The sequence below is a fragment of the Thrips palmi genome, unplaced genomic scaffold (assembly GCF_012932325.1).
Source record: "Thrips palmi isolate BJ-2018 unplaced genomic scaffold, TpBJ-2018v1 HiC_scaffold_16, whole genome shotgun sequence".
NCBI classification, from domain to species: Eukaryota; Metazoa; Arthropoda; class Insecta; order Thysanoptera; family Thripidae; genus Thrips; species Thrips palmi.
This window is the reverse complement of record NW_023144625.1, coordinates 16,104,917-16,125,171: the sequence shown is the minus strand read 5'-3', so window position 1 is coordinate 16,125,171 and position 20,255 is coordinate 16,104,917. Positions and strand designations below refer to the sequence as shown.

General features: G+C 49.2%; 6 protein-coding genes across 10 annotated transcripts; 3 read left to right on the top strand and 3 right to left on the bottom strand.

The window, feature by feature from the left end:
* Positions 1 to 1,962: 1,962 nt before the first annotated feature.
* Positions 1,963 to 4,153, bottom strand: LOC117643197 (unconventional prefoldin RPB5 interactor-like protein). The gene is made up of 7 exons (XM_034381948.1): positions 4,017 to 4,153; positions 3,542 to 3,791; positions 3,321 to 3,470; positions 3,092 to 3,245; positions 2,553 to 3,012; positions 2,229 to 2,477; positions 1,963 to 2,153 (listed from the first exon to the last, which is right to left on the bottom strand). The coding sequence occupies exons 1-7, from the start codon at positions 4,101 to 4,103 to the stop codon at positions 2,037 to 2,039; spliced, it is 1,467 nt and encodes a 488-aa protein (XP_034237839.1). The 5' UTR covers positions 4,104 to 4,153; the 3' UTR covers positions 1,963 to 2,036.
* An 87-nt stretch (positions 4,154 to 4,240) lies between these two features.
* Positions 4,241 to 5,435, top strand: LOC117643199. 4 transcript variants are annotated; one of them, XM_034381950.1, is made up of 4 exons: positions 4,241 to 4,362; positions 4,661 to 4,946; positions 5,031 to 5,129; positions 5,198 to 5,435. In XM_034381950.1, the coding sequence occupies exons 1-4, from the start codon at positions 4,256 to 4,258 to the stop codon at positions 5,339 to 5,341; spliced, it is 636 nt and encodes a 211-aa protein (XP_034237841.1). In that variant the 5' UTR covers positions 4,241 to 4,255; the 3' UTR covers positions 5,342 to 5,435. The 4 variants fall into 4 exon arrangements, with proteins under 4 accessions (XP_034237841.1, XP_034237843.1, XP_034237844.1 ...); XM_034381952.1 differs by lacking the exon at positions 4,241 to 4,362 and adding an exon at positions 4,388 to 4,515; XM_034381953.1 differs by lacking the exon at positions 4,241 to 4,362 and adding an exon at positions 4,390 to 4,412.
* Positions 5,436 to 5,601: 166 nt separating this feature from the next.
* On the bottom strand, positions 5,602 to 6,517 carry LOC117643200 (ankyrin repeat and LEM domain-containing protein 2-like). The gene is made up of 2 exons (XM_034381954.1): positions 6,126 to 6,517; positions 5,602 to 6,052 (listed from the first exon to the last, which is right to left on the bottom strand). Exons 1-2 carry the CDS (start codon positions 6,376 to 6,378, stop codon positions 5,715 to 5,717), a joined length of 591 nt encoding a protein of 196 aa, XP_034237845.1. The 5' UTR covers positions 6,379 to 6,517; the 3' UTR covers positions 5,602 to 5,714.
* On the top strand, positions 6,504 to 13,181 carry LOC117643194. Of its 2 annotated transcripts, XM_034381945.1 has the most exons (23): positions 6,504 to 6,624; positions 6,790 to 7,018; positions 7,163 to 7,307; positions 7,394 to 7,526; positions 7,612 to 7,721; positions 7,804 to 8,020; positions 8,093 to 8,214; positions 8,291 to 8,378; positions 8,489 to 8,657; positions 8,730 to 8,905; positions 8,982 to 9,112; positions 9,190 to 9,488; positions 9,582 to 10,387; positions 10,478 to 10,555; positions 10,660 to 10,826; positions 10,903 to 11,082; positions 11,182 to 11,407; positions 11,498 to 11,699; positions 11,779 to 11,884; positions 11,971 to 12,095; positions 12,179 to 12,214; positions 12,291 to 12,600; positions 12,687 to 13,181. In XM_034381945.1, the coding sequence occupies exons 2-23, from the start codon at positions 6,888 to 6,890 to the stop codon at positions 12,879 to 12,881; spliced, it is 4,152 nt and encodes a 1,383-aa protein (XP_034237836.1). In that variant the 5' UTR covers positions 6,504 to 6,624; positions 6,790 to 6,887; the 3' UTR covers positions 12,882 to 13,181. The 2 variants fall into 2 exon arrangements, with proteins under 2 accessions (XP_034237836.1, XP_034237837.1); XM_034381946.1 differs by lacking the exon at positions 6,504 to 6,624 and having other exon boundaries at positions 6,741 to 7,018; positions 10,481 to 10,555.
* LOC117643198 (trypsin delta-like) lies at positions 13,178 to 19,404 on the bottom strand. The gene is made up of 6 exons (XM_034381949.1): positions 19,247 to 19,404; positions 14,649 to 14,755; positions 14,473 to 14,561; positions 13,739 to 14,000; positions 13,502 to 13,651; positions 13,178 to 13,381 (listed from the first exon to the last, which is right to left on the bottom strand). The coding sequence occupies exons 1-6, from the start codon at positions 19,296 to 19,298 to the stop codon at positions 13,229 to 13,231; spliced, it is 813 nt and encodes a 270-aa protein (XP_034237840.1). The 5' UTR covers positions 19,299 to 19,404; the 3' UTR covers positions 13,178 to 13,228.
* On the top strand, positions 15,067 to 18,871 carry LOC117643195 (histone-lysine N-methyltransferase PRDM9-like). The gene is made up of 8 exons (XM_034381947.1): positions 15,067 to 15,266; positions 15,698 to 15,843; positions 15,974 to 16,020; positions 16,098 to 16,291; positions 16,419 to 16,495; positions 16,584 to 16,769; positions 16,848 to 17,112; positions 17,195 to 18,871. The coding sequence occupies exons 1-8, from the start codon at positions 15,122 to 15,124 to the stop codon at positions 18,424 to 18,426; spliced, it is 2,292 nt and encodes a 763-aa protein (XP_034237838.1). The 5' UTR covers positions 15,067 to 15,121; the 3' UTR covers positions 18,427 to 18,871.
* Positions 19,405 to 20,255: the final 851 nt, after the last annotated feature.

Here is a 20,255-nt window from a genome sequence, read left to right as displayed (position 1 = left end):
GCCCGGGTCTGGCCGCCCGGTCCAGCCGCCCCAAAACATACCCTCTCGCAGACGGGCCACGCCTCATGAGTGCGACAAAGAGCGAGGAAACGACCCTTCGACATGAGGTGGTGGGCGCGGGTGAAGACTCTCGGTTCGCTGCCCCTTCTTACGGCGATGATACCGAGGGCGCTGCGGCCGCCACACTCAGAGACACTCTTATCCAGTTGTGGCCCGGCTTGGGCCGCCACGCCGCCCTAGCCCAGACTACTTGATCGGACTAATTGGTTAAGCGATGGGCTAGAAGGGGGCCCGGCCCGGCCAAGGGATTCCGAAGGGTCGTTTCTTCGCTCTGTCGCGCCTCGCCGCATGAGTGCGAGAGAGACAGAGCGACGAAACGACCCCTCGGCATCAGTCTGCCGGGTTGCCCGCGTGCTGGGCGCTTGTCTGTGCGTTGTACTACGCGCTCGGTACAGTACTCGCAGAAGTGCAGTGGGACGCCGAGGCCTTCGGGAGGCCCTGGGCCTGGGCATGGCTTAGGGACGCGCCCTGACGGATAGGGTGGCGTGGTGGAGACGCTATTGCCGCTACTATTGTGGCGGCGGGCCGTCGCGGCCCTCCACGCCGTCGCCGCGGTGGATGAATGGGCCAGCAGGAAATGAAAATTTGCCACGATCCGAGTCTCACGCTCCACAGCGCCCTTTATTGAAGCAAAGCAGATAAAAATAAGTACAAATAAAGTCTGGCCAAGAAGTGGCATTGGTGGGGAAGGTCGAGAGCGCGGCCGCGTTTAGATATCTAGATCTGCTGGACGGCCTCACGGGTAGTACGCACAATAGGCCGAGCGCTGCTGACGCCGCTGACGTGTGCGGGTTCGAATCCCCACGCACGTTTGCATTTTCATGTCCCGCTTTCACCACTGCACTGGTCACTGCCTGAGGCCGATGCCGCGTCGGGGAATGCCCCGGCGCCCGTGGCCCAGGCCGCGCCTCCGCTCTTCGCGGACCTGCGTCGTGAACAGCGGGCTGAACACCAGGTCCCGGCGCCACCGCGAGGCGGTTCGGACGACCTGGGTGGGTACGGCGTTCACGGGTACGGCGTTCACGACGGCGGCCGACGCCGCCATGATGAGCAGCAGGTACAGCAGGGGCAGTCGCATGGTCGGAGTGTCGGGTGCTGCCGCTGACGGCGTCCTCGGCGTGCTGTGGCTGGCGGTGTCCTGGTGCCTCTTCGCACGTGGCTTCCGTGCTTATGACTGGGGCGAGTCGCGGTGCCGCAGGCCGCACCGCTGCCGTGCCGCGACGCACGGACTCACGGGTGGGTGCGAACTACGCGGAGGCGAGGACCTGCAGAGCGATTCCGAACATAGCTTTCGTCTATCTCCTTCTCTCTCGCACGCAAGGGGTGTGCCGTCAGGGTGTGAGGGAGACAGGGCGACGAAGTCACAGTGCAGGAGCCGTCTGCTGCATCGAGTCGCCTTGGTGCGGCCTCCGGACGTGGCCCCCGCGCGAAGCAGTGCGAAGCGCCAACGGCCGCCAGGTCGTTACCGTTCGGAGCGTAGGCAACCCACCCGACCGGGCGCCCCCGCCCACCTCGGCCTCGGCGCGGGGTGCAGAAGGACCTCTTTTCGTGTTGCAGTGCCTACTTAGCGGCGCGCTGTGAGTCTGTGGGGCACCAGTGTTCGGCCCGCTGCATTTTAATGCCGGGGCCGCGGCCAGGGCTGCACAACCTGCATCTAGTCCGAAGGCCGGTTGCCGGCATTGCGCTAACAGCAGCCCGCCCGGCCCGCCCGGGTCATTCCCCCAATGGCTGCCTCCAAAGCCCACCGCCCCACGCCGTGGCTGCTGAGGCCCGCAGACCCGCCCCTTGGGTCAACGGCAGCAGCGGTCCTTCGTCCCTCGGGTGTCAGACGACTGTGTTCTTTTCGTTCGTTTGGGCAGTCAAAAGAAACAAGCACTTGATTTTTATGAAAAAAAAAAAAAATTAAAAAAATAGAGCGTTTATTTGTAACAGGATTTCATTGATATGACACAAGCGATTTGTTGGTTCAGTCTGATTTATTGTCTCTTGGCTCCTTGCCTTGCCAGTTTGAAGCGGCTCACAGGTCTGCTGGAAGTTTCCTGCGAACTGGCAGGAGGTGCTTGACCAGAGGACTCTTGCACGTTGCACAAAACCTAAGGAACAGACACAGCTTAGTATATGTCTTTGTTACTGATACTTTTCTATACAAGTCAGTAAGAATATCTTACTGGAGGCAAGTGACTGAGGTCTCTTCTTGGTTCATCACTGGCCAAATCTTCATCAGAGTCAGACAAGCTCATACCAAATCTTGCCCCAAATGATGCTGAAGATTGGACTGGTTTTCTCTGACTTTTGTCTGAAAATTTGTCGGGATATGATGAGCTTTTCTTTAATATGGACTTAGGCTGAGGGCTTACAAATTGAGCTTTATGAACAGTAAAAATGTCAGCTGGAGTGTTGTACATAGGTGTTCCAACCTAGATAAAAAAATTAATTAGCAATCTAATTTTTTTTTTACAAAACTTTCAATCCATAGTTTTAAAAATACTCACTGTTTCTAAAGGAGCTTCAAGAGTTTTTCTGGACATCTGATCTGAAAGTTCTGACGAATGATTAAATCTGATGTAGATACTTTCATCTTCATACTCATTTTTTGTTGTTTGTTGTTGAATTTGAGTCTCATCAGCAAAAGATATCCTCCTGTTCTTTTTCATAAGCTCAGGACAGTTCTCTGAAGCAAAGGAGGTCTGCAGACTGCATGATACATCATTATTTTTTCTCCTGTCATTTCCTAGAGATTCAACTTCTTCAATGTCTACAATTCTTGTCCCATCATTATGGTTTGTACTTTTAGGTTTATTTAGCAAGGTAACTTTCCTGGGGTCAACACTGTAGTTTTCATCCATTTCATCACCGCTTCCACCTTCACTGTCCTCATCCTCATCTCCTTCGCTTTCACCTTCCCCTTCTTCATCATTATTTTCATAATCTGCTTCATATTCAGCATGAAGCCTACAAAAGAGAGTTGTGGTAAGATGTGCCATTACACATTTAAATTAAATAAAAGTAAAAATAAATTTGATCAGCTTACCTTTCCAATTCGTCATTCAGTTCCTCTTCAAGTTCCAGCTCATCAAGTCGCCTGAATAAGTCTTCCTCAGTTTGCACTGGAGGCTGTTCTGTTTGCCTCTTCCTCAGCTCTGCAAGCTTACGGTGATATTCAGCTTCTCTTTCTCTATGGCGCCCTGTAAAGCAATATTCATAAGATAAAATAAATTTAAAGTCATTATATTCTAATCTCCAAACAGGATACTACTTACGTCTCCACTCTGCCTCCATTTCCTCATTGTACTCCTCAACTATTTCCTCGGTGCCGTCGCTAGGAAAAGCTTCTTCCACCTTTGGAACTGTTTGACGATTTGTCAACAGAGTTCTTTCATTTTCCAGTTTCTTCAGCATATCCTCAGATTCTGCAAGGTTCAAACAGTTACTAAAAGCTCCACTGATATTCAATCAAATGGTAAGACTTTAAAATACATACGAACTATCCTTCTTTCACACATTGCGATTCCCTGTTTAGCAGACTGTTTCACAAACCAGCTACTTCCTATACATGTCAAGACCTCATTTGTGTGCACTAGTTTTGCTTTCATGAGGGCCTTGGAGCCAAAGGGAACAACCACTTCATGTGATAGCTTGTCTGGCAAAGCAGACAAAGTAGTTTTGACTTGCTCATGGTCCTCCTTCCATTTTGTCCAACGTTGAACTGAATCATAATTTTGATGGAATGCCTGGCAAGAAATAAAAAAAATTTAAAAGCACCAATTACATGAGTTCCACGACGAGACGTGACATCGCCTCCATCCCATTTTATTTCACCAAAACATGTTCGGGAGAGGATTGTTTTGATTGGCAAAGTTAGGTTACACTACACGCACAAACCTAATATAAGACACCAAAGATAACACATAAAAAGAAGAACTACTGAGTGTTATTAGTACAGGAGAGATGAATACCTCGAGATAAGTTTGTTGCCAAAGAGTCTCTTTGTCAGGTAAATTAGGCAAAGAATTACTTCCAACAGTAGGTGGTGGCAGCGACATGTTGAACTGGGTTCCAGGGTAGGCAACTTGGTTACCTTAAAGTGCCTGAAGAGTAACGCTGGTAAATAATAAAGTCCAAAGCGCACCGAGAATTTGAAAAAAATTCTCAAGTAAATTTTTTGAAAACAAAATAGAAGCTTTAATAAGTATTTATGATACAGATTTTGAGAACAGCATTGCGTATAAATGTTTTTCAACGGGAGTGTTGGGATGCTTGTTCCCAAGCAGTAGACACAAGTTTTACCTCGGATCGACGAAGGTTTGTCAGCCCCAATTATCTAATGTTTCACTGTAATTCTTGCAGATAAGGTCACTTGCTTATCTTTCGAACCAAGTAAAAGTTCAAAATTGTCTTGAACTTTGGTCACCTGACCTGACTTGCCTCCGGCCTCTGACTGCGCTTGTTGGGAAGGTCGCAGTGCTAGATCCTAACCTGTGCCTATGTCAGCTGTTTGTGGGCTGATCTGTGCGTCGAACATTTTAAGATGCCGGCGGTCCAGTGGCTCCCAGGCCTTCTCGCGCCTCTTTCACAGAATTCTTATGCTTTTGGTTTGCAGAGCAAGGCCAGCTGCGATGCAGTACGAGGGAAAGGACGGACCCGACTCCCCGACCGGAGGAGTCAAAGCGATTGCCATCGAAGGCCGCTTTGGCAACCAGCGAGAGCGTCTGGCTGGAGGCTTCACGGATGCAGACCGCACCTGGCGTGCTCAGTTCCTCAAGGACCAAGTCCTCCACCACGAGCCAGTGACCCCAGAGTGGTACTACAAGGAGCGCTACAATCCTATCCGTAGGTTGTATCGCTGGCCCCTGGAGACACTTTTCCAGACCCAAAACCCGAACACAGTAAGTTGGTGGTAGAGCTGCAGTAGCCTGCGCACACTGGATTTCCTGCACAGCTTATTCCTCACATCTGTTTCTGCCTTACAGAAGTTCATGACCCATGCCTACCGGTTTTGGACAGGCAAGATTTGTCTTGCAATTGCTGGTGGCTACGTAGGATATTATATATTCAAATATCACTCAAATGTAAGTAGAAGTAGTATTGCTTCAAATTATATTTGCCTGCAGGATCTAAGTTTCTTTCTTCTCTACAGGATTGGCAGAATGTGTCAGGGTGGGAATCCATTCGTTCCAAGCCATACTATACTATTGGATCAGAAGGTTACGGAAAGGTGGTGAAGATGAAACCTGCTGACTACTATGACAATATCCAAGGTGTTGGGAAGTCACCTATCTAAATGTGTCCCACTGCAAGTTCCCTGTGGTATGGATAGAGATGTAGAAGAAATCTGTACATTATATGTTAATAAATTTTTGCTGCTTACATTTTAATTGTTTGGTATTTTTCCTTATGGTTTCCTCTGCTTGATGTTCACTTGAATAGCTTTGGGAAATGCTGGGTACGAAATGAAACTTAGAAATTTAATAATAATTTACTTAGCTCTAAAAGGATAAGAAGATCAATACATAATATGGCAAAGAAATCAATAAAAGTGGATTGCATAACATGATCTAAATAGGAGTTGAGATATCAAATTATATTAGGATTAAAAAAACATAGTGGGTAAGAAATGAGAGTAACAAGGTAGGCAAATAAACATATCAGGATGTTTAAGTCCTGTGTTCTAAGGACTTTCCAGGTTCCTGATTAGTTATGAAATAAATGATCACTAGCATGACAATGCCAAACAGAGCAAATTTCAATACATGATCCATAGTAGACCCACCACTTCCTGGCTCTGCTTTCCTGAACTGCGCATTGGCAGCTGGGAATGGTGAAGACTGTCGTGGAATTGATTGCCGTGAAAAGGGTTCTTCGATTACAGCTCGGGATACAGGCTTTCGGGCTCGTATTAGGTTGATAGTAGAACTCTCGAGGGGCTGTCGCACAGATGCATTTACCTCTCCCATGGTGTAGCCATCAGCAGTGTCATGGTCTGGGGCAGCACCTGTAAGCAGACAACACTTCGTGAGGTAAAATAATTGCGTAAGTTGTAGCCGACACATGGGTAAACATTTTACCATAGTGCCCTTCGTCAACTGGTTTGCGTGGAGAAGGCTTCCGTGGTGATTTTGGGGGTGACTTAGGCGGAGTTGGAGATGCGTCTCCGCCGAATTCAGGCAAACTTCCTGTCAGCAGCTGGACCAATTTCCTCTCATAGAGAGTTCTTGTTGTGCCTGTGATAGGCCCTACATCCATTCCCAATCCTGTCAGCTTCTCGCGCAGTTCCTGGTCGGAGAGGCCCTTCACTGCGGACAAAGTGTCTGAGCTCATGATGGAAACAAGGAATGGGCCAGATGCTGAGTCACTACACCACCGGATTTTTCAATTGAGACAAGTAAATATAAAACAATCGGCTTGACAACTGTTGCAACGAAACGAGCGCGGGACGGGTGTGGGCCTGGCTGCTGTTGTGTCCTGCAAATAAGGAAACGGTTGTGCCAACGACCGGACTGCTGACGTGCACGTGAGGACCGCAGCAGCATGCTTTAATTTACCTCCAACTCTTAAGTTCATCCAGTGAGTTATTTTTTTTAGAAATTTCGTACTTCGATACCGCATTGATGAAGTAATATTCATCTTAACCGATGCTTTTTTTCGTCATCAGAGTGGCGCACTCGGCTGTTGTGATTATTTTTGTTCTTCTCTCTGTCTATTTTGAATCTCCGGTTTTCCTTTTGACAGCAAACCCATTTACGGTCAAATGAATGGAGTTTTCTGGTGTTGTGACTGAAGTTCTGTCAAGTTTCCCGAGTCAAGTTTAGCAGTTTCGTCGTTGTTCAATGGAGGTCTCATACACCCCCGTGCAGCCGAGCAAGAAGCAGGTTCGGGATGATCTCTCGTTGGACCAGAGCATCTTGAACACGCCGAAACCTCAAGCCTGCTCAACTGTCAACCGCAAGCCTTTCGATCCGTAAGCAACCCCTTCACTGCAGTACTGTAATTTTTTTCAGGATCGTGAAACATTGACCATGCTCAACTGGAAGAAAATGACATTCAAAAACTAACTTTTGATCTGATTGCCCTCTTTCCCTTTTATGCTCTTGATTTACCTCAGGCTCCCACCAGCATTGCAGAAAGTGAAGGAAAGCCCTCCAACCATTCAGTCGCCTTCTTATCTTTTGAATGCCATCGATGGTATGAAATTACTGGCAGACCAGCTTGGTTCATTGAGTGATAGATCTCCAGGGAGCTTTAAAATGGTACCCGTGCTTTTATCACCCAATCCTTTATTTTCTTCCTGCTTGTGATTGAATGAAGTTGAAATAATATTTTGTTGTGTTTGCAGCCTCCTCCTAGTGTTCAGCCACTCCGTAAAGCATCAAGTGTTACTGAGCTACATGACGATCGCAGGGAAAGTGCTGTCACAAACAGTGAAGCAAATTCTTCTCTTGGAATTTTAAAATTGGATGACCTGCAAGGTTTGTTGTTTTCCTGTCAATGGAGTGGAGTGACATGTTTTCTTATGTTATTTTGGTCGGAGGTGATGCTTAATGTTCGTTTTAGGTTTATCAGAGGCTGAAGATGGCACCAATGTAGCTGAATTGTTAGCAAACTTCCGCAGAGAGTATTCATTTCATTCTTTGCTGGAAAAAGAAAATGTGCAGCCTGATCCTGTATGTATTATCCTGCCCTATTAAGTTTGTGTGTTTTGATTCAAAGGTAAGTTAAGTTCCTAACATGTTCTGTCCAAGCCAGTTCCCCCGCAAGACCAGCTCTAGTCGTTTTTCCATGAATGACCTGGAAGCCGAGAACAAGAGGCGAAAATCAGGCACTGACAGAAGCTCTAGGATGCTGAACGAATCCACATCTTCCTCTCGAAGCATGCAGCAAGCAGACCTTCGTCTCAGACTTCAAAAGGCATTAGCTCAGCGTACCATGGACAGAAGCACAGATTCCATCAGGCTGTCACAATGTAAGCACTTATTACTTTTTTCTTGTATTCTATATATTCAGATTTGGTTTTCATTCTCATTTCTTTCTATAGTTGGAGAGTCGTATAATGTTGATGATTCTACCAATGAAGCTGCTGCCATTGAAAAAGCGACCAAAGATGCTGTAGGAGCTTATTTTGCGGACCCTGCACAGACTCCATCTCCTATCTCCAACGTCAGTCTCTTCTTGGTTTATTTTCAGTTATTCGCTTCTTATTGTGTTCTTTAATATTTTTCTGCCCCTACCACAGGCAACATTTGGTGCTGCAAATTTTATGAGTTTCTCTGGTTCACCAGCTGTTATTGATTCCATGTCCTCAGAAAATTTTCAATCTGCTGGTAAGTTTCTCCCCTCCCCTTCCCTACCCCTCTCTTCCTAAGTGTAACTTTGGGTACTGACTCAAGAAATAATAAACTTTGTACCTTTATGAAATTTAATGTTTTCTTAGACATGGCTATGGACCGTATGGAGCAGGATGAGAATTCTTGGAGGCAACATTTTGAAGACCTTCCTATAGCTCCCATACCAAAGTCTGATACAACTGAAATAGAACATCTTACTCAAAATCTGAATCTCTCATCTATGTCTGGAATTATTGCTGGTGAAGTTACAATAAGGCAAGTATACATTGTCACTAGTGTAAACTAATTTATTTATTGGCATTTTCTTATATTATGTAAATGCTATAGTTCTAGTATTATGGAAGATGTTGGAAAACGGCGAATGTCAGCTGGAGAATATTTCAAATTGCACACTGAGCAGCTTGGAGATGCACATGACCAACGCCCAAACTTTGGTCACTCCATAACAAGCCCTCCAAAGAGACGACCGCATCCTCCTCTTATTAATATGAACAATTCCCAAGGTCAGTCTTAACAATATTTCTGTGCTGTTTGTTACCCATAAGTTTTGTGATAATTTAATTTTCATGTTTGTTTCAGGTTCTGTAGATGAGGTTCCCACAAGAGATGCTGGCTTAAGTAGAACTTTGAATTCATCTTCTGCTGACACACTGAACTTATCTGAATCTATGCTTTCTGAAGCTGTACATCATCAGTCTGGCCTGGACGTGGTAAGGTTTCACCTCCTTACAAAATTTGCCAACAATTTAACTCAGTTTGTGTAGGTTTCATCCATGTTGATCTTCAGGTTCAAAATCCAGCTTCAAGGAGCATGGACTTAATGCCTCCACCACCACCACGCACTAAGCCCAGTGGGGCAAGGTCTCGTCCCTCTGAAATACGAGACTCTGTATCTTCTCGTCTGTCAATGTCTTTGTCACTTCCAAGAGAAAGTGAAGATGGTGTGGCTAAGGAACTGAACTCATCTTCTCTCAGTCTTGACTCTGGGGAGAAACTTCTGAGCCTCTCTCAAGTGCTTCTCATATTGAATGAGAAACCTTCTGGTCCAAAGTCTGCTCGTCAACTTGTGGATGAGTTAATGGAAAGGTGAGCTGTCATCATCATCTTATTTTATCAACTCAAATTTCTTAATGGATGAGTCAACTATCTTTCAAAATATTTCATTTTTTCATTTTGCAGGGTTGTAATTTCATCATCTAAGCCTGATCTTGATTCTATCAAAGTTCAAAGTACAAATCATGAGGCAAGCAAGGCATCAAAAAGCAGTAGCAATCCAGCTTCTCAAATGGGAAAGTCTACGTTGATGAACTCTTCTGAAAATTCTCCTTCACGCAATCAACGTGTTAAAGAGTGGATTTCACAGAATGGACTAATGAATCGTAGTTGCGATGATTCTGTGTTTGGTAGTGATGTGGACCGTTCTCTCAGCTATGATAAGGCATCAGAAAAAGAGGATAAGGAATTCAAGCGGGTGTCAAGTGTATCTCAAATTTCTAAAGCTTCAAGCTCTTCTAATATCAGAAAAATCAAGTCAGAAGCTAAACTAAATGACTGTGCTGACATTAGGAGTGAACATTATGATTATGAATCTATGTCATCTTTCATGCCACCTCCAACAACCAACGGTAATCCAACTTCAAGTCAGTTCAGGAATTTCTCAACACCCAAGGTTCAATCAAAGCAGCCTGTCACCAGAGCCCATAGCCTTAACAGAGCAACAAGCAACAACCCCTCAATCAAAAGTAATCTCTCTTCAAGAAGACTGATAGGAAATGAGAATGATGACTCTGGCGGAGCAAGCAGGAGTTCCCAGGGATCAGATCAATTAAGCGTAAAATTCCAAGGCTCACGTGAACACTTGTCGGATTCCAAACATTCAAGTCAGAACAGTTTGCCAACACACAAGTCTCTGGGTAAAGGATCTTTATCTCGTCGTTCGGAACCAAGCTGCAGATCCCAAGGAACTGCTTCAAAGAACTCATCAGGTGTGATAATGTTACTTTTATTTTGTGTGCAGCTAAAGTCAGATTTTCCTCTTAATTGTTTTTTCCCTTCATTTTTTGTTTCCTTTTCAGTAGAGCCTCGACCCCCTAGTAACTGTAGTTCTGCTCGCTCCATAGTTTCCTCCTCAAAAAGCTCATCAAAACATACAGGTAAACATGCATGATTAGTACATTAATTGGTCATTTTCATAATCAGATTTGCAATAGTTATTGTGGACACAATACAGTACTTTTATTACAATTTTTTTGACTAGATTTGGCATCTATCGCCTCTGGCCCTCTCCAAATTGATAGTACTCACTCTCAGTTGTCGTGGGCGTCTGTCCCTCCTGGGTCAAGTGTGACTCAAACATTTGCCCTCCGCAACAAAGCATCTACACGTGTGCGCCTACTTGTCACCTCACCAAATGCTGCCTTTAAGGTAGGAGCTGTTCACAAGTTGAGTGGGAGTGTCCTATCTCTATTTACATTTATTTACTTATGTTTCTGTTTTAAAGTTGATTGGTGAACGAGGTGAATTATTGGCAGAGCTAATGCTAACCTTGCACTCAGAAGAAACCCGGCGGATCAATGTCGTTTTCTCTCCCATATCCATTGGATCTATCGTTGGAAAACTTGTTATTAGTCGAGTTGCAACTTCAGAAAGTTCTTCAGCCACATCAGAGGATAGAAGACTGGTACATCCTGTTTCATAATTTTTTGCTATGTTTTTTGTGGTGTTGAATGAAAGAACCCGCTATTTTGTAATGGTTTATATTTTCCCTATATTTGCCCAGATTGCACTCTATGGTTATGGTGGTAATGCTGAACTGGCAGTTGATGGTGCTTCAAAAGACAGATGGGCGCAACTCTTCCTGAATATGTCCATGTTTGCTGACAATGATGCACGCAGTGAAATATCAGATATCAATGCCAGCCATGATGCTCTTCAAATAGTTGCCTCATTTTCTGTTAAAAATACAGGACGAGTTCCTGCTTACATAAGTGTTCAGATTGCTGGAGGTAAGAATTTCTTTCTGTTTCAATCTGTTTTTATGTTTAGAGGAATGAATCTTGTACTATAACTTATTTCAAAAACTCTATTTTGTGCAGAATTACCGTTTGAAGATTGTGGAGTCTATGTGACTCCAAAGGAAATCCCCCTCATGCCCGGAGAAATGGGACGTTTCAATGTGCGTTTTGACCCCAGTCTTGATATATTGCAATGGCTAAGTAAAAATGCGGATGACATGCAGCTTCTTGCCAATATTTGGCTGTCATGGTCTGAACTTGCAACTTGGCAGCGTATTCGAAGGTTTGTCTATATAGCTATTGGAGGAGGCCTTCAGTGCAATTTTCAAATTGTATGAATTTGTTATGTCATTACTTTACAGAGTTTTCATGAAATACTACAAAGTTGACAAATCTGGTCCTCTGTGTCCCTGGGGCACCTTATACATTGGAGATTTAGGAGTGGGAAAAGAACTGAAGGACAACAAGGTAAAGCTGTGAGAAATAATAATCCTCGTATTCCTTGAGTTTTACACATACCATTTCTCAGTTATATCTTTCATCAATTTTTTCAGTCTTCAGAATCTGTATTGGCCCAAGCAGTACGCCGTCTTAAAGTAGCAGTCCTTATCGAGCGTGAAAGGCTCAATCTTTTTGACATGGATGCGACACTAGTGTTTGATCAACTTGTTGCCAATGAGTAAGAGCTCTTCTGTGTTCAGTTTTTGAACAACACTTATTTTCCTCTATTTCTGGGTTCAATGGTTTCATCTTGTGTTTCAGAACTGCAATGTTCAACTCACCACTTCTTAATGAAAGGTGAGTGGATCCTAGTTTTAATGGTTCCAGCTATGACATAAGTTTCAATGATTTAATGTGAAAACTCTGTTTTCAGAACTTCGGATACCTCTGAGTATTTAGAGAGCCCTATACTATCTGGCATGCCCAATGCATTTCCTGATGCTCAAAATGATGATGTTTTCAAAGGAGACTTTGGGGGTTCACCACTTTCTTCAATAACATCAGTTTCGAAGATAAGTTTGAAGAAGGAAGCAGGTAGAGACATCCCAAATGATTTAGTTGTCAACACTGATGCTGTGTACAAAGACCCTGAAGTCTTTTCGCTCGAGTTCCCTAAAACAAGACAACGGCACAAGAGTACAGTGAAAATTACATTTCAGAATCCATCTGCAAGAAAGGCACATGTAAGAGTTTTTTTTTAAAGTTATATATTAGTATCTACAATGTCTGTGCTAATAATTTAAAGGTTAATTTAAATTGTGTGTTACAGGTGTCAATATCTGATCTGTCATCTCCTTTCAGTGTGTCAACTCCTACATTTTATGTTCCACCCGCTTCCTATTTCACGATGAGTGTAATTTTTAGACCAGTGAAATCTGGTGTGCATCACAGTACTTTAAATGTTATTGTCAATGGAAAACATGCCAGAAGCTACTTGCTTCAGGGAGAGGGAGTGCATGAGTAAATTTGTGTGTGCTTTAATATTGCCTGTGATGAAATTGTAAGATTTTTAGTATTCTTATTTATAATGTTCTTGTTAATAAACTTGACTAGTATTTTAACCATGTGCGAATCATGTGTGCTCATGACCTATAAAAATAATAAATGTTATCACTATCCAATTTTACAAATATAACAATTTACTATAATTTATTTTATGAACTAGAAGTCTTCTTTCCTGTGATGAGTTTCTTTGTTGCCTTGATTTGGAAACGCAACACAACATGCAGCCACAATGCTTGAATAAATTAGCTAAGAAGGTAAATGTTTGTAATCTTTAATTCCTTTCCCAAAACACACTGCTATGAGGACTCAGAGACCGGCGTGCTCCTTGATGAAGGCGCGGATGTCGACGGCAGATACCCTGGTGTAGATGCCGGGTTTGCCCTGCTCGTTGCAGCCCTCGCCCCAGGACACGATGCCGACCAGCTTGCCGTCAGACACGAGGGGGCCGCCAGAGTCGCCCTGGAACAAATTCAACTCATTCTTTAACACTTGTTTGGATGAAACGGGCACTATTTAAAAGCAGGCGCCAATCTAGAAAATGATAAAATTGTTTAAGGAGGCGGCTTGCACATAACATACCTGGCAAGAGTCGCCAGTGTAGTCACCGCCGCACAGCATGTTGCCGGTGATTTCGGTCGTGGGCTTGGGGTACATGGCGGCGCACTCGTCCTTGGTCCACAGGGGGATCTCCAGCTTCCTCAGATGGAAGGCTGTCAGCAGTCCGCCCTCCTGGTAAAAAAATAAACAGGGGCATATATACAAGTTCTTTGAAATAGATAGTAGAGGTAAAATAATTATGATAAACTTAAGACGTACGTAGAGGGTGCCCCAGCCGGACACCAGACCGGTGGCGCCCTGGGGGAGGGCCTCCCCGGAGGCGGGCAGGGCGATGGGCTGGATGGCGGGGCCGAGCTTGAGGGTGCGCTTCAGCCCCAGGACGGCCACGTCGTGGTTCATGGTCTCCATGGAGAACTCGGAGTGCGCCACGGCGGTCTTCACGCCCGAGGTGGAGCCCATCCAGTTGCCGAAGAAGGTCCAGGAGGAGCCGGCCCTGACGCGCAGCATCCAGGCGGGGGTGCTGCGGCACAGAGACGATCGAGACATCACGCACTGCAGTTGCAGCACTGCTCTGGAGCGGAGGGGGGGGGACGACGATTTGCTTCCAAGTTGCTGGGCGGAGACCGGCGGGGACCCGTGACATCAGAGGGCAACGACGGCGCAACAAGTCGCGAAAGGTGAGCACACGGTTCTGGCTGGCTGGCTGGTCGTAACCCTCACCATGCTGGAGCCGAGCCGAGGCACGCCGCCGTGCTCTGCGCCGGGCTCGGCCCCCGCACGGCCTGCACGGCCTTCACGGCGGCGTGGCGGTCTGCCTACCCAACCCGCTGCAGGGGCTCGCCGCGCACCGTGGCGCGCCTCCGCGCCCTGGAAGCAATTAACACGGTCGCTCTGTCTCTCTCGCACCGGAAGCAGCCTGCAGGACGGTCCTCGGCCCTTCCCTGGCGGCGCGGGTTCGACACCCGGCCGCCCCCAGACACGAAAACACGTACCCGGCGACGCAGTGGGCCGCGGTGACGGCGAAGCTCTCGCTCACGATGGAGGCTCCGCAGGTGTGCATGAACATCAACTCCATGGACAGCTGAGGGCAGTAAAGTTTTATTATAGTCATCCTTTTGTTTTTCGCGTGGTAGTCTCAGTTAGTTTCGTACGGGTTTGCGACTCCTACCTGGTAGGGCACCTCCTTGATGTCGGCTTTGGTGCCATTGACGATCTCAGGCTCGATCCAGTCCGACCCGAAGAGCCTCTTTGGTGGGACAGCGCCCTGGGGCAGAGCTGTGGCAAAACGATTAAGAAATTTATACTCTTTGAGGATTTGAAAATTTGAATTTCGGATCAGGGGTGTCGGAAGTACGGAGGCGGGAAGGGCTAGGAAAATTTGCAAAGGATTAAGAATTCTACCGGTTTTTAAGTCATGTACTGATTATTTTGTGTTTTAAAAATTGAGTCTCATTATTTTAACAGCCATTTCCATACAAAATTGAAGAGATCATCTGCTATGAGAGAGATGGTCACTGACGGTCGCAGAGCGAGTTTGTGAACACACCCTGACTGCGGCGCGCGAAAGCTCAACCACCAACCGCCATTCCGTTAGTTTTGCCGTTTTGCTTCGAAACATTTGTGCTCCAGTGTTCTTCAGACATGAATTGCGATAGCGAAAGTGATAACTCAGACTACGAGGATGTCCGTCCTCACTTCTCCTCCGCCCAGTGGGACGAGCTGTCTAGTTACGAAAAATCGAGCTACCGCAGTGCCAAGGAAAATTACCATGCCATGCAAGCAGCAGGTTAGTGATGGACGAGTCTAGGAAAGTGTAAGGTTCAATTTGAGCCTGCCAAGTGATCTGTCAGTGATCAGCACAGGGCCTTCCTTTAACGGCCACGGGCTTGAGAGTGAGAGAGACGCGACGCGTTCGCTTCGCCGAGCCTCGCCAAACCGTGTGAACCGTGTCTAGCGCCGATCACATCTCGCTGCCGCGCCGGTCCCGTCCGTGCCGTCAGAGGCGGAGGCAGCTGCCGGCCAGACGCCGCGACGCCGCGACGAGAAAAACACGCGAAAACACGTTGATCCGGACGTGTCCCCGCGCGTGCCTCGCTTAATTCGGGCTGAATATCACGCCACTTTACTGTCACGTTTGTCGGCATCCACTCTCTGGCGGACATATGCAAGTTGCCTCTAAGTCTCTCTAATGCATTGATTGCCGTGACTGCCTTTCAGGACTCGCTCCAAGACCGCCCCAGTTCATGATTCCCAAGCCGGTGCCCGCACAGCGGAAGCAGCCCGCCGCCTTCAAGGCGCCGCCGCCGAAGCGCAGACGGAGCGAAGATCAGGACGCCGACTGGACTCCCGCGCAAGAGGAACAGGTGAGAGGGGGCGCGGACGTGGAAATACCCCACGCGCGGGGCGTGCGTGAAGGGAGCAGGGGGTATCGGCAGAGCTGGCAGAGCTCACCCGGTCGCTGTTCTTAACATTTTCGTGCCTTCGCTTTTCCAGCAGGGGTCCTCGCGACGTGCCAAGTTCGTGCCTCCCAAGCCGACCAGGTAAGGTGCCTCCCCCGTGGCCCACGCCCCACTGGGGGTGATCGCCCCCTCGCTCATGCGTGGTGTCCGCGTTGCAGGCCCAAGCCCAAGCCGTCCAAGCAGTCGCAGCGGTCCAAGAAGGCTCCAGTGAAGGAGGTCCCCGCCGACGCCGCGCCCCAGGACAAGACCCCCACGCCAACCGTCGACTCAGCGACAGCCCGCTACCCCAAACGCACAGGCAGCAGGAAGTGCTACGCGGGGGCGGAGGCCTTCAACGACGACGACGAGCTGTGTAAGTCCACCCGCGGCGCCAGGCGGTTTCACTTCACAGTGCTGCATCGCGTCTGGCTGGCGTGCTGCAGGAAGACAAGTTGTCCGTTTTCAGCGGTGAAATGACCAGTGTCGTCTTCTGTTGGCAGACTGCGACGACTGCGAGAGGAGCTGGGAGGGCGAGTGCCCCGTCCACGGCCCGCTGCTTGTGATCCCAGACGCCAAGGTACAGTGGGGGTCCGCGATGTTGCCACCGTTGCCTTGCCACGGCCCGCTTTGATGGTTGTCACTGTCGTCTGCTCCGGTGTGCCCAGGTCGAGCCCAAGGACCCGCAGCGCGCGCTGCACACCGTGCCGCCCCAGCTCGCTGTGCTCGACTCGAAGATCGAGGGCGCAGGCAAGGGCGTCTGGACCAAGCAGGCAGTGCCCAAACGCGCCCGCTTCGGGCCCTACGAGGGGGACATCACCGAGCCCAACAGGGAGAGTGGCTACGGCTGGGAGGTAGGCCCTCATCCGGACCTGAATGTGCGTTTCCTCTGTCCGTCTCGGCTTGTCTGAATGCGTGTTCTTCTTCGACAGATCCGTCGCGACGGCAAGCCAGTGCATTGCGTCGACGCGTTGCGAGAGTCGACCTCCAATTGGATGCGCTACGTCAACTGCCCTCGGAACGTGGCGGAGGCCAACCTCCATCCCTTCCAATTCCAAGGGCACCTCTACTACCGCACGGTGCGGGACGTGCCCGCCAACACGGAGCTCCTCGTGTGGTACGGAGACTCCTACGGGAAGGAGCTGGGGATAGACCCCAAAGCCTTTAGGGCTCCGGCCGCCAACGCCCACGTCCTCAGTGAGTAGCGTGCACGCTTGCTGGGATCGCCCCGCTCCACCTCGCCCTCGGCAGAGGCTTCATGTCTACGTCCCTGTTTCAGACGGCACCTTCCCGTGTGACAAGTGCAAATTATGCTTTGTGAGTCCTCTGCTGCTGGGCAAGCACCAACGCGGCGGGCACTGCTGGGCTGAGATCCAGCGCAGGCGCAGCGCGGTGGCCGGCGAGACTTCCCCGGAGGGCGCGGGCGCAGTGTCGGATGCGGCGGGGCGCCACGGCAAGGCCCACAAGTGCAGCACCTGCGGGGCGGCGTTCTCCAAGGGCAGCGACCTGCTCAAGCACCAGCGGGTGCACACCGGGGAGAGGCCTTTCAGCTGCCCCGTGTGCAACAAGGCGTTTTCAGAGTCTGGCGCTCTTCACCGTCACCAGCGGATTCACACCGGGGAGAAGCCGTTCACCTGCACCGTGTGCAACAAGGCGTTTGCAGAGTCCGTTCATCTTCACCGTCACCAGCGGACGCACACCGGTGAGAAGCCGTTCAGTTGCACCGTGTGCAACAAGGCGTTCACACGGGTCAACCATCTTCACGATCACCAGCGGACGCACTCCGGTGAGAAGCCGTTCAGCTGCGCCGTGTGCAACAAGGCGTTCACACAGGCCAGCAATCTTCACCAGCACCAGCGGACGCACTCCGGGGAGAAGCCGTTCACCTGCACCGTATGCAACATGGCATTTACAGTGTCCAGCGCTCTTCACCGTCACCAGCGGATTCACACCGGTGAGAAGCCGTTCAGCTGCGCGGTGTGCAACATGACGTTCACAGAATCCAGCACTCTTCAAGTTCACCAGCGGACGCACTCCGGGGAGAAGCCGTTCACCTGCACCGTGTGCAACATGGCGTTCACACAGATCACCCATCTTCACCAGCACCAGCGAACTCACTCCGGGGAGAAGCCGTTCGCCTGCTCCTTCTGCGTGGCGACGTTCTCCCGGAACGCCGACCGACGCGCACACGAACGGCGCAGTCACGCCGCGCTGCTGGAGCAGCCTGCCCCGGCCGGTGCCGCGCTGGAGTCCGCCCCTGCCGGCCCCGTGGTGGGCGTGCAGGGCGTGCAGCAGGCGGCTGCAGCGCTGGACGGGGACGCGGTGAGCAGCACCACTGCGCAGCAGCCAGTGCCCAACCCGTCGCCCGACGAGCGCGCCTCGCGCCCCTTGGAGTCCGCGCTCCAGGAGTCCGATGTCTCCAGCACCAGCAAGTGCAGCGGACCAAGCAAGCGGAAGGGGAACAGAAGATCCGGGGCCAAGGAGAATCGCCCGCCCTCCATGCTCTCATGAATGATTTTTTTGTTAGTTATTTTATTTATTTTCACTAACTTTTGATTGTTTTTTTTTTGTTTTACCAAGTGACTATTTTCTTAATGAATTTGTTTTGTACATCAGACAAGATGTCTTATATATGTGTCTTTGACATTGATTTTATTCGTATCCATTAACTTCTGTTATTACAGTGCTAAGTTTACAAAGAGCTGATTGAATAATTTGAAGAGTTAGACATAATTTTACGCGTTTTTTGTTAACGCAGGTAGCGTGATTTGTTACAGGAGTATAGTTTATTTTTGTTATTTTTTTTTGTTTAAGTTTTTAAATACTAGTTATCAGTTTTTGACTCGCGTCCTCATAAACTTGTTTAATAATAATATTCATTTGTTACACATCTTATATTGACTCTTGTTATGTGCTACCACACTTCAAAAATAAATTATATATGAATTTTGGCTAAGCTTTGGTGAGTCTTTGAAATTCAACCCCCAAAAGCCTCAGAGCTCCTCCTACACTTTCTTTGTCAGGCAGTCATGGACCGACACAGCAAATAGTGCCCAGCAGGCGATCCAGGAAGCAGAGAGAGACGATTCCTCTCGCGATTGCAAGACACGTTTCCGGGTCATTTGTGCCGGCTATAAACAGGCCCGCGAGCCCTCGAAGGGAAATCCTGCCCCTAAGACTGATTCCGAGAGTCGTTTTCGTCGCTCTGTCTCTCTCGCACCCATGCGGCACGCCCTATGTGCGTGAGAGAGACAGCGACGAAAACGGCTCTCGGAGTCTTTCTGCTGTCTCCCCTTCCGATGCCCCCGAGGGGTGTTCCGCGCCGCCTTACCGGTGGCGATGGCCAGGCCGACGGCCAGGAGCAGAGCTGCCGAGGACGCCATGGTTGCAGTGGAGGGAGCCGGGCTGCAACTGGAGGGACAGCCAAATCCGCCGCAGCCGATCGCCGAGACAGGCGTCGCTATCAGTGCTTACCTTGCACTGAGATTGCGTCGAGTGCGGCCATCCAGGAAACACTTCAAGGAGTGACTATCAACTCTCGGCGCCATCTTCATACGTGCCGGTGTGCACGCCGTTAAATGACACTCCAAAATGAAAGCTGCGCTTTATTTTTCTGTTCATGAACGGACGAATAATCACACGGTGGCCCCGTTGCCGGCTGGGCGTGGCGCGTGGCGCGCTGGACGGCGTCCTTCGAGGTGGCCGTCATCGAGGTGTCCAACAGCAGGCTGGCGATAGATAGCCCCTCTTCTCGGCGGCTCGATAATCGCTTCTTCATCGGCGGCGGTCCGTCGCGACCCACTCTAGCACTGATTGCCGCTCGATCTGTTTGCGCGACCGATCCTTTAGTTCGATGCCCACGAAATAAAAGCCCCCTCGTCGTCCGCCTTGATGAAGCGAAAGCACGGCGAAGCACGGCCACACTGCGAAACGCTGAAACTAATTAGCGCGCCGAGTGAAAACGAGTCGACTTTTTATAGAAAAATCTCGGCCGCGCTGTGCGGCGGTGTGCGGCGGTGACTCGGAGAGGCGACCACTTTGCTCGGGCCGGGCGTTCACGAGTTGAATGGAAGCAACTCATTCCCGTACCTCATGAATCATCTGCCCCACGCGGGGAGTGGGAGGCGGAGGCCAGCAGGGCGGTCAGGGCCTACGAGGTGCGCCATGACGCCGCAGCGCTTAGGCGGTAGTGGCGTCGCAATCGCAAAGCGGCTTATATTGATCTTTTTTTTCCCCAAGCAGCTGCACCATTTGTCTCCGCGAGCCAGGCGAGGCGAGGCGGGCCCTTGACAGGGCCCAGCCTTTCGAGCCTTTCGAGCGAGCCAGTGCGGGCCGCGCCG

Bases quoted from the DNA above. Each gene is read 5' to 3' on its own strand.
- LOC117643197 (XM_034381948.1), bottom strand. From the start codon at position 4,103: ATGTCGCTGCCACCACCTACTGTTGGAAGTAATTCTTTGCCTAATTTA. The intron at 3,246-3,320 runs GTAAGTAGTATC...ATTGCTTTACAG, and splicing joins AATGGAGGCAGAGTGGAGAC to GGCGCCATAGAGAAAGAGAA. The intron at 2,478-2,552 runs GTGAGTATTTTT...TTTTTTATCTAG, and splicing joins TTGAAGCTCCTTTAGAAACA to GTTGGAACACCTATGTACAA.
- LOC117643199 (XM_034381950.1), top strand. From the start codon at position 4,256: ATGATACAGATTTTGAGAACAGCATTGCGTATAAATGTTTTTCAACGG. The intron at 4,363-4,660 runs GTTTGTCAGCCC...TTTGGTTTGCAG, and splicing joins TTTACCTCGGATCGACGAAG to AGCAAGGCCAGCTGCGATGC. The intron at 4,947-5,030 runs GTAAGTTGGTGG...TCTGCCTTACAG, and splicing joins AGACCCAAAACCCGAACACA to AAGTTCATGACCCATGCCTA.
- LOC117643200 (XM_034381954.1), bottom strand. From the start codon at position 6,378: ATGAGCTCAGACACTTTGTCCGCAGTGAAGGGCCTCTCCGACCAGGAA. The intron at 6,053-6,125 runs GTAAAATGTTTA...GTCTGCTTACAG, and splicing joins AGTTGACGAAGGGCACTATG to GTGCTGCCCCAGACCATGAC.
- LOC117643194 (XM_034381945.1), top strand. From the start codon at position 6,888: ATGGAGGTCTCATACACCCCCGTGCAGCCGAGCAAGAAGCAGGTTCGG. The intron at 8,906-8,981 runs GTCAGTCTTAAC...TGTTTGTTTCAG, and splicing joins TAATATGAACAATTCCCAAG to GTTCTGTAGATGAGGTTCCC. The intron at 11,700-11,778 runs GTTTGTCTATAT...ATTACTTTACAG, and splicing joins ACTTGGCAGCGTATTCGAAG to AGTTTTCATGAAATACTACA.
- LOC117643195 (XM_034381947.1), top strand. From the start codon at position 15,122: ATGAATTGCGATAGCGAAAGTGATAACTCAGACTACGAGGATGTCCGT. The intron at 16,292-16,418 runs GTAAGTCCACCC...TTCTGTTGGCAG, and splicing joins CAACGACGACGACGAGCTGT to ACTGCGACGACTGCGAGAGG. The intron at 17,113-17,194 runs GTGAGTAGCGTG...TCCCTGTTTCAG, and splicing joins CGCCAACGCCCACGTCCTCA to ACGGCACCTTCCCGTGTGAC.
- LOC117643198 (XM_034381949.1), bottom strand. From the start codon at position 19,298: ATGGCGTCCTCGGCAGCTCTGCTCCTGGCCGTCGGCCTGGCCATCGCC. The intron at 14,756-19,246 runs GTAAGGCGGCGC...GTTTTGCCACAG, and splicing joins CGGCCTGGCCATCGCCACCG to CTCTGCCCCAGGGCGCTGTC. The intron at 14,562-14,648 runs GTAGGAGTCGCA...TACTGCCCTCAG, and splicing joins TCAAGGAGGTGCCCTACCAG to CTGTCCATGGAGTTGATGTT.